Source organism: Narcine bancroftii, chromosome 1 (assembly GCF_036971445.1).
Source record: "Narcine bancroftii isolate sNarBan1 chromosome 1, sNarBan1.hap1, whole genome shotgun sequence".
Classification (NCBI taxonomy): domain Eukaryota; kingdom Metazoa; phylum Chordata; class Chondrichthyes; order Torpediniformes; family Narcinidae; genus Narcine; species Narcine bancroftii.
The window spans coordinates 249,672,404-249,683,326 of NC_091469.1; the positions used below are offsets into that span (position 1 = coordinate 249,672,404).

The 10,923-nt window shown below is 49.5% G+C and overlaps 1 protein-coding gene across 1 annotated transcript in view; it reads right to left on the bottom strand.

The window, feature by feature from the left end:
- LOC138740976 (myosin-binding protein C, cardiac-type-like) overlaps positions 1-3,201 on the bottom strand; it is a 337,578-nt gene extending 334,377 nt beyond the window's left edge. The window contains exons 1-3 of the mRNA XM_069894359.1: positions 2,944-3,201; positions 2,580-2,728; positions 2,059-2,176 (exon numbers count right to left, since the gene is read on the bottom strand). Of these exons, the coding sequence (XP_069750460.1) occupies positions 2,059-2,176; positions 2,580-2,728; positions 2,944-3,199 (523 nt within the window). The 5' untranslated portion in view covers positions 3,200-3,201. The remainder of the gene's footprint in view (positions 1-2,058; positions 2,177-2,579; positions 2,729-2,943) is intronic.
- Positions 3,202-10,923: the final 7,722 nt, after the last annotated feature.

Consider the following 10,923-nt stretch of genomic DNA (forward strand, 5'->3'; position numbering starts at 1 on the left):
ACTAAGAACCATCAGAAACAGGATCCAGAGTCGGCCATCTGGCCAGTTGAGTCTGCTCTGCCATTCAATGAGATCATGGCTAATCTGGCTGTGACCTCAGCTCCAACAACCTGCCTGTTCCCCCTAACTCTTAGTTCCTCTACTCTTCAAAAATTATATTAATTTCATAAAAATGGTGATGATACTTGGCATTTGTCACCTCTCTGGAAGAAGGGCTTATATATAAAGATTCAATCAAACTAATAAACATTGGCCCAAACCTAAATGTTTCCAGTACTTTAAATTAGAAAAATCCATTCTAACCTATCAAATGCCTTTTCAGCATTTAATGATAAGACCATTAGCACGTTGGATTTATTCTGAGAAATATTAATTAAACGAATTAATTTTGCAATATTATCTGCAGAATAACAATTCTTAATAAATCCAACCTGATCTAAATGAATTAACTTTGGTAAGTAGTTAGCCAACCTATTTGCTAAAACCTTTGCTTCAATTTTATATTCAACATTTAATAAAGAAATAGCTCTATAGGATTCAGTTTTTAATGGATCTCTATCTTTCTTAGGTATAACTGTTATAATTGCATTAGAAAAGGAATCCAGTAAAGAATGAACCTTCATTGTTTGTTTCAAAATGCCCATCAAAAGAGGGATTAATAAATCTTGAAACTTTTTATAAAATTCTAATGTAAATCCATCTTCACCAGGAGATTTCCCATTCAGCATAGATTTAAGTGCTTCTTTAATCTCTCTGAATGTTAACATAAATTAAATAAATTTAATGAAGTAGCCTCTATTACAGAGATGGACAACATTTTTTAAAACTCACATTCCACCTTAAGTAATCCTTATGCCATCAGTGTTCTGTGATTAGTAAGCAATTGCTTAAGGTGGGACGTGGATGGGAGGGTAAGGTTGAGAACCACTGCTCTAGACCCAATTGTTACTGAAATATTTTGCTTGAGAAAAATTGTCATTGGCCCATTTCCTTTGGAGTTATGAAATTCTGCATATCACGAGTCGATTGGGTCAGATTAAAACTTTTTCTTTCCACTCCCATACCATTTTAAGTATTCCCTCTGCCTTCAGTGCTCTGTGATTAGTAAGCGATGGCTTAAGGGGGTATGTGGGTGGAAAGGAAAAGTTTGAAAACCACTGTTTTAATCGTCCCTAATTGACTCTGCCTTATCTATCCTTGTCATAATTTTTAAATGTTTCCTTACGATCCCCCTTTCATTCTTCTGAATTCCATCGTACAATCCCAGGTAACTCCATCACTCTTCAAAGAATGACCACCCCCCCCCCCCCCACACTCATCTCTTGAATCAACCCGGTGAACCTCCTCTGCAACACCTCCAAAGCCAGTCTATCCTTGCTCAAGCCAGGAGACCAAGCTGCAGGTGTGGCCTCACCAATACCCAATACAGTTGCAGCAGAATCTCCCTAGCCTTAAAATCAATCCCTCTAGTCATTAACCCCAATATTATCTTCGCAACTGCAACCCAGCCTTTTGTGATCCATGCACAAGCATTCCCAAGTGCCTCTTCACAACACACTGCAATCATTCACCATTTAAATAATCATCTGATTGACTATTTTTCCTTCCAAGTGGATAACCTCACAATTACCAACATTGTTCTCCATCTTCCAGACCTTTGCCCTCTCCCTTGACCCATCCATCCATCTCTGCAGACTCTCTGCATCCTCTGCACAATTTGCTTTTCCACACAGGTTCGTTTCACTAACACACTTTAATGCACTAACCTCGGTTCCCTCTTCCAAATCATACGTCATGAACAGATGAAGACCAAGCACCGATCCCTGAGGCACACCGCCCACCACTGACTGGCAGCCAGAGAAGCGCCCCTGTACCCCAACCCCCTGCCTTCGATTGGTGAACCAATCCTGATTCCGTGAGCTTGTGAAGGGACTTGTCTGAGTTAATACTCTCCCGAGGTCTGTAATGGAGTAGTCAGGAACTTAGTGGTGGTGGTGGTCGGGGGTGGGGGGGGGTGGTGTGAAGCGGTCTCTTGGGGAGACATGGCTCAGTACCCACCTCGAACAGCCAGCTCAAAGTTGCAGCAATCGAACTTGTCCTTGTCGCTGACCTCACACCGGTAGCCGCCCGCATCACTGGTCTTGGCCTGGAGGATGTGCATCTCAAAGGTATACACCTGGAGGGACAGGACAGAGGAGTGAGGAGGGCAGGAAATGGCAGGGATAGGGCTCTTCCCCCTTGCCTTATTGCCCTCCCACATACATGCATACCCCAGCATCCATTCTTCCAGCTGCTCCAGATGGACACATCCCGGCGGTCATATAGCCACGGGCTAGAGCAAAAAAACAGTGAGAACATCTGGAGGCCCCTCCATCACTTATGTCACAGGAGACAGTTCACCCCATCCTTCAACTGACAGGAAAGGGAGGATGCACTGAATGATGAACAGGAAGAGTTAGGAGGAGGCTTCCCCTTTCTATGGACAGTGGTGGGGATCCCCAATGACAGGGGCAATTGCAATTCCCCTACTCTCCTTGGGAGGGGAGGGTCCAGCCTCCAGCTGGGGCACTGTCCCATACCTTGGTTTTCCGGTCGTACGCCTCCTTTAACTGCAAGTGAGTCCCAGTTTTGCTGGTGAGATCCATCCATTTGCCCTTGAACCATCGGATGTTGGGCTTCCTCAGGATGTTGGTGCTTAGTACCCGTGCGATGAAGGTGATGTCCGACCCTGGACAAGAGGCACAGCCAGAGGCAAGTCACATGGCAGCACCTGCCAGTACCGCACGGGTGCATGGGGCCTGATAGTCTGAGTCCTGGGCTAATGGGGGCAGTGGGAATTACGTCAGAGGCATCGATCGCACGGGTCATTGGGGATAAGGAATCGAGGCTTTGAGTGTCATGCCAAGGAGTCAGGGGGTTTACGGGAACTTTGGAATTCCTTACCAACCGTCACTGCTCCGGACTGTGGTCTTTCCATGAACAAGCCATCAGCCAAGCAGATCCCATCATTCCCAGCTCCTTGGTCTGTGCTGCTGCCTGTGGCCATCGGAATCTGCTCCTTGCAGTCTTCCCCCACAACCTGACCTGCACCCTGGGACTCCAAAACCTTCTTCTCCCCTGGATCTCCAGACGCCACCTCTCCATTGGTCCCCACTAACACTTTCTCCCCATCAGGTCTTCTGGGAACATTCTCTGCCATGCTGGCTGCTGAGAAGAAGGGAAGAATACAGGTCATGCCATGTGGCAAGGTCAACACACAGTGAGAATGCCCAAGATGGTTAAACGGTTCTATCAGTTTGAGTGGGGTTTGATCAGTTTTAGGGAGGAGGTTCGATCAGTTTGAGGGAGGTTTGATTAGTTCCAGTGAGGAGGTTAAATCGGTTCAAGGGAGAAGGTTTGATCAGTTTGAGGGAGGTTTGATCAGCTTGAGGGAGGTTCGATTGGTTCGAGGGAGGAGCTTCGATCGGTTCGAGGGAGGAGGTCCAATCAGTTCCAAGGAGGAGGTTTGATCAGTTCACCATGGAGAACTGGTGGGAATGTTGTTAAGTTGTGATTGTAAAAGTAATGTGGGGGTGTGCGGAAATGAGTCTGTCAGCACAACTTGTCATGTTCTCTGGCCTGGTCCCATTTTTCCCTCTGCCCCTGCACACTTGATATTAGCACTTAAGGAGAGGTTGGATATGGATACGGACAGGAAAGGAACAGGTTGAGTATAGTTCAGTGGGGTTAGGTGGGAGAAAGTGTTCAGCATGGACTAGAAGGGCCAAGTTGGCCTGTTTCTATGCTGCAATTATTATATGGCTTTACATATATATAATTTATCTCTGCCTCTCCCACTTGCCCTGGTCACTCCCACCATTCCCGTGCCAAGCTGCCTCTCAGCTCCCTTTTCAGCTCATTAAACCTCTGGTTTTAGACTCCCCTATCCTGGGGAAAAGACTGTGACCAACCCCCTCTAGCCCCCTCCTGATATTGTAAACCTCTCGCTCCCAGTCTCCTGTTCTAAATCAAACACTGCAGTCCCAACAATGTCCTTGTTAACCGTTCCTTCACCTTGTTTTCTTATATTACATTGGTCATTCAGCATTCTCACTGCCCGTGGGAAGAAGCTGTTCCTCAGCCTGGTGGTTCTGGCTCTGACACCCCTGTATCTCTTCGCCGATGGGACTAGCTGAAAGATGCTGTTTGCTGGGTGGAAGGGGTCTCAATGATTTTGTACATCCTTTTCAGACAATGATCCTAGTAGATCACGTCGATGGGTGGGGTGGGGTGGTGGGGTAGGGAGACTCTACTGATCCTCTATGCAACTCATATGGTCCTGTGGATTGACCTCCAATCCATTTCTCTGCAGCAACCGTACCCACACTGTGATGCAGTCGGCCAGGACGGTGTCGGTAGAGCTCCTGTAGAAGGTTGGCATCATGGTGGCCAGTAGCCTTGCCCGCTTCAGTCTTCTCAGGAAGTGCAGTTGCTATGGCATCTTCCTGACAAGTGAGGAGATGTTGAGTGTCCACAATAGTTAAGTGAACTCCAAGGAACCTGGTGCTCTCCACTCTCTCCACTACAGAGAGACAGGTTGTTTCTCTTGCACCGTTTCACGGGATTTCCCACCTCTTCTCTGCAGTGCGACTTATCGTTGTTGCTGATGAGGCCGACGACTGTTGTGTCATCTACATACTTGATGACACTGTTGGAACTGAATCTGGCGATGCAGTCGTTGGTCAGTAATGTGAACAAGAGTGGGCTGAGCACACAGCCCTGAGGTACGCCAGTGTGATGGTGCTCGACATTCTGCTACTGACTCAGAAGTCCAGGATCCAGTTACCGAGAGGGGTGTTGAGTCCCAGCGAGGACAGCTTCTCCACCAGCCTCTGGGGAATGATTGTATTAAACACCAAGCTTAAATCAATGAACAGCAGCCTGGCGTATGAGGCATCGTTCTCCAGTTGGGCTAGGTTGGAGTGAAGTGACAAGGCAATAGCATCGTCTGTGGAATGGTTTCTTCTATAGGGGAACTCAAATGGATGATGGTAGCTGTCTTGAAACCTGCGGGAATGATGGACCGCTGAAGTGAGATGTTGAAGATGTCCAAGGAATCTTAGCCACGGCTATGCGGCGGCCAGTTCATCAGGGGACATGGAACTTCCTTTGCCGTCATCCTGTTCTTCTCATTAAACTGTGCATAGAAGGTGTTCCATCTGTCCAGAAGGGAGACGTCATTGTCCTTAATTCGCAAGGTTGATTGTGATCCATTATATCCTTGATCCTTTGCCACATGTGTCTCATGTCAACTGTGTTGCACAGCTGTCTGTGGATCTTCTGGGAGTGCCCTCACTTTGCCTTCCAGAGAGTACGGGAGAGTTCAGCCTTGGCTGATCTTAATGCCATCCTACAACCTGTCCTGAAGGCAGCATCACAAGTTCTGAGAAGGGCCCTGACCTCTGCATCCAACCATGATTTCTGGTTAACCCTGGTTGTGAAGCATTTGATCTCAATGACATCCTCAATGCACTTGCTGATGTATATGCTTCTGACCAGCCTGTCATGTGGGAACCTCATCAAAGGCCTCAGCATCGTCCATGTAGACAATGTCTACCTCCCTTAACAATTGTCTTGGTCACTCCATCAAAAAGATAATCAAATCCAACTTCCAACGCAGAAAGCCAGGCTGACTGCCCCTAATTCCAAATGCAGAAAGACCCTATCTCTGAATCCCATCCAAAAACTCTTGCACAAGCTGATCTGCATCAGGTGAAGGGAGGAAAGTTCAGGGGTTTATTTTGTTACCAGAGAGTGGTGGGCACCTGGATTCCATTGCTGGGAATGCTAGTAGATGCTGGTGTAATAGTGATATTGTACCAGTGATGTAGTATTAGTGAAAATCTAAGCCAACCAACTCGCCGGAGCATACATGGACATTTTCAACCTCTCATTGCTGCAGTCAGAGATTTTCACCTGCTTCAAAAAGGCATCAATCATCCCGATCCCCAAGAAGAGTGTGTGAGCTTCCTCAATGACTACCATCCAGTAGCACTGACTTCTACTGTGTTGAAATGCTTTGAGAGGCTGGTCACGGCCAGAGTTAACATGGACCTAAGGAAAGGTCTGGACCTGCTGCAGTTCACCTATCATCACAATCCCTCCACAGCAGATGCAATATCGCTGCCTATCCACTCAGCTCTGGATCGCCTCGAAAACAGCAGCTCATACACACGGCTGCTCTTCACAAACTACAGCTCGGTCTTCAATACCATCATTCCTTCACTGTTGGTCAACCCTAGGCCTCCGTACCCTCCTCCCACCACTACCCCCCCCCCCACCCCCTGCAACTGGATCCTTGACTTTCTCATCAGGAGACCGCAGTCAGTATGAATTGGGAACAACGTCTCCTCCTCACTGATCATTGACGCAGGCTCACCCCAAGGGTGCGTATCAAGCCCACTGCTCTACTTCTTACACACTCACATGTTTGGGCAGGTACAATTCCAAAAACCATCTGCAAGTTTGCTGATGAACACCACAGTGGTCGGTAGAATCATCAATGACAATGAGGAAGCGACAGGAGGGAGACAGATCAACTCGTTGAGTGGTGTCACGACAACAACCTGGCACTCATCGTCAGCAAAACCAACGAGATGATTGTGGACTTCAGGAGGAAGTCAGGGGAACACGGCCCAGTCCTCATTCAGGGCTCAGTAGTGGAGAGGGTCAAGAACTTCAAATTCCTGGGTGTCAACATCTCCGAGCATCTGTCCTGGAGCCTCCATGTTGATAAAATCACAAAGAAGGCTTGCCAGTGGCTATACTTTGTGAGGTGTCTGAGGAGATTCGGTATGTCACTGAAGACTCTCGAAAACGTCTACAGAGCATTCTGGCTGGTTGCATCACTACCTGGTTCAGACTTTCCATCACATCAGATGATGATGGTTCCTTTCAGTCAGTTTGTGGGTTTGATGTGAGGATACCCCACTCCTTAGAAAGGAACAGCATATGCATGGATGGATTTAGGTGAGTATAGTTTTGCACAGGTCCAAATCCACTCTCTGGACATCCCCTCCCAGATCCAGCGGCTGAGATCTGAGATGGCTGGGACTAAGTTCTGTTGCATTGAAAGGCTTTGATACAAGGGATGCCCTTTCCACGCTTCACGGCATGTGTTTGCTCGATGGCTGTGGACCCCACAAGAGGGTTCATCCACACTTTGACAGGTCTTGTTTTTCATCCTGCAGGGTGTCTAGCCACCCTCCGCACTAGGCAAGCCTGGTGGGGGAGCCAGTTTAGTCGCCGACTAATGACCTCCAGAGGGTTGTTAACTCAGCGTGCAACATCACGGGCACCAGACTCCACTTCATCGAGGACATCAACATGAGGCGGTATCTTAAGGCAGCCTCTATCCTCAAAGACCCCACGACCCAGACCACCCCTCTTCACTTTACTACCACAGGAGAAAAAGGTACAGGTGCGTAAAGATGAGCACTCAATGGCACAAGGACAGCTTCCTCCCCACTGCCATCAGATTCCTGAATAATCAATGAAACAAAGACACTGCCTTGCTTTTCATGCACGATTAATTTTTATACAGTAATGTCGTAAGGTGGTTATAATATGTATATTTGTACTGATGCTGCCATAAATCCTGATTCTGATATTCCAAGGACTCTTAGACAGGCTCATGGAAAATTAAGGGTGTGAGTTGTGGTCAGTTCAGATTGTTGAGCAGGTTTACATAGATCGCCTCACACCATGGTCTATAATGCTCTATCACTCAGAAAGTGTGGGATGGGGAAGATGAAGTTATAGAGCCACACAGCGTGGAAACAGGCCCTTCGGCCCAACTGGTCAATGCCGACCAAAATGTCCCTCCCACGCTCGTCCCTCCTGCCTGCATTTGGCCCTTAAGCCCTCTTCACCCATCCTATCCATGTATCTGTCCAAATGTATCCATCCAAACAGTGCAATAGCACCCTCCTCAACCCCTGACAGTCCGTTCCATACCCCCACCATAATGATACCCCCGAGGATGCTGTTAGATCTCCGTCCCTCACCTTAAACCTCTGAACCCTGGTTACTGATTCCCCTACTCTTGGGCAAAAGGCTCTCTGCGCTCACAGGGTCTGTTCCCCTTGTGGGTTTGTCCACCTCTGTGAGATCACCCCTCGTCCTCCTACACTCCAAGGATTAAAGGCCACGGAGGGTTACCCGGCCAGTAGGGTAGAGAGAACACCAACCAGAACAAAGGACGGATGCTTGCAGCCTGGACAGTCACCCAGGCAGGAGTCATTTCCCCAGGTCTGTCAGGGTCAGACCAACCCACACCTTCCAGTTGGTTCCCTGCCTTACCTCAAGTCACATGGACCTACCCAGTATAAAACCCAGTGCACGGTCTAGTTCACTCTCTTTCCTTTTCCCTTCAGACCATCCTTAAGCTCCACTCCAGGTTGCGAGCCATGTAGTTGTAAGGTGTGTGGGGTGGGGGTTAATTGTGGAATACACCCAGGAGAGACTATCCGTGCTTGCTTGTCGAGGTAGGGGTGGCAGGTACTGTTGTTCCATCAGGACTTGCATCACTAGTATCTAGTTTATATCTGAAGCACATGATTGTTACATTACTTGTTTGCGTGTCTCTTGTTGCCTTACCCCGACAGTTCCGAAGGGACAGGGCCACAGTGCTTCACCACAGGGGGATCCTTCTGGCCACGTTACCCTAATGGCTTCGGAAGCAGAGACACAGTGTTCTCCACAGGTATCTACCAACCTGTTACACCGAATGCCCCATGTCCCAGGGAGCCAGGACACAGTGCTCCTCCACTGGGACCTACTGCCCACTATTACCCCGATGACGGTGGGGTAGTGGGGACACAGCACTCCTACGCAGGGCCCCGCTGCCCATTGTTACCCCGATGATCATGGGAGAGTTAACACACAGCGCACCTCCACAAGGTTCTACTGCACATTGTTAACCTGATGACTGTGGGGGAGTGGGGACACAGCACTCCTCCACAGGGTCCAACTGCCCACTGTTACTCTGAAGCCCACTGGTGCATGGAGACACAGCGCTCTTCCACAGGGTCCTACTGCACACTGTCACCCAGATGACCACGGGGGAGTGGGATCACATCACTCCTCCGCAGGGCGCCGCTGCCCATCGTTACCCTGATGAACGTGGGGATGTGGGGAAACAGCGCTCCTCCACAGGATCCTCCTGTCCACTGTTACCCTGATGACCGGAGGGGAGTGGGGACAGAGCGCTCATCCAAAGGGTCCCACTACCCACTGTTAACCTGATGACCATGGGGGAGTGGGGAAAAAGCGCTCCTCCACAGGGTCCTACATCCCACTGTTACCCCGATGACCATGGGGGAATGGGGAAACAGTGCTCCTCCACAGTGACTTCGTGCCCACTGTTATCCTGATGACCACAGTGGAGTGGGGACACAGCGCTCCTCCACAGTGTCCTACTGTCCGCTGTTACCTGATGACCATGGGGGAGTGGGAACACAGCGCTCCTCCACAGGGTCCTCCTGCCTGTTGCTATTCTGATGGCCGTGGGATAGTAGGTACACAGTGCTCTTCTGCACGGTCCTACTGCCCATTGTTATCCTGATGACTGCGGGATAGTTGGTACACAGCGCTCCTCTGCAGGGTCTAACTGCCCACTTTCACCCTGGTGTCTGCCAGGGAGTGGGGACTCAGCACTGCTCCACAGGGTCTAACTGCCCACTTTCACCCTGATGTCTGCCAGGGAGTGGGGACTCAGCACTGCTCCACAGGGTCTTACTGCCCGCTGTTATCCTGATGACCTTGAGGGTGTAGAGATACATCACTCCTCCGCTGTGTGCTGCTTCCCACTGTTACCCTGATGGCTGTTGAGGAGTGGAGACACTTTGCTCCTCAACTGGGTCCTACTACCCACTGTTATCCTGATGACCACAGAGGAGTGGGGACACAGCGCTGCACCGCAGGGTCCTCCTGCCTGATATTATCCTGATGATCGCTGAGGAGTGGAGACACAGTTCTCCTCCACAGGGTCCTACTTCCCACTGTTACCCCGATGACCGTGAGGGAGTGGGGAAACAGTGATCCTCCACAGGGTCCTGCTACCCATTGTTACCCTGATGACTGTGGGGTAGTGGGGACACAACACTCCTCCACAGGGTCCTACAGCCCACTGTTACCCCAATGGCCATGGGGGAGTGGGTACACAGCGTTCCTCTACAAGGTCCTACTGCCCACTGTTATCCTTATGACCACAGAGGAGTGGAGACACAGCACTCCTCCATTGTGTCCTGCTGCCCAATGTTACCCTGATGACCGCAGGGAAGTGGAGACACCACGCCCCTCCACAGGGTTCTGATGCCCACTCATATATGACGATCGCAGGGGAGTAGGGACACAACTGCCCGTCGTTACCCTGATGATCATTGAGGAGTAGAGACATAGCGCTCTTCAACAGGAACCTCCTGCCCACTGTTAACCTGATGACCACGGGATAGTGGGGACACAGCGCTCCTCCACAGGGTCCTATTGCCCACTGTTATTCCGATGCATGCGGGTGTGCAAAGACACAGCGCTCCTCTACAGGGCCCTACTGCCCACTATTACCCTGATGACCACAGGTGAGTGGAGAAACAGCACTCCTCCACAGGGTCTTACTGCTGTTGGAATCTAGGGGTTAAAACAGTATGAAATAAATGATTAATTAATAAGTGTATATTTACTGCATGGTTCAGGGAAAAAGGAATGTGATTAAGTGGCAATCACAGCATGGAGCAAAGTTGGCTGAGCAAAATTGTCTCTCCAAAATCTTTTTTTTTTTTTCTTTGGCTTGGCTTCGCGGACGAAGATTTATGGAGGGGGTAAAAAGTCCACGTCAGCTGCAGGCTCGTTTGTGGCTGACCAGTCCGATGCGGGACAGGCAGACAC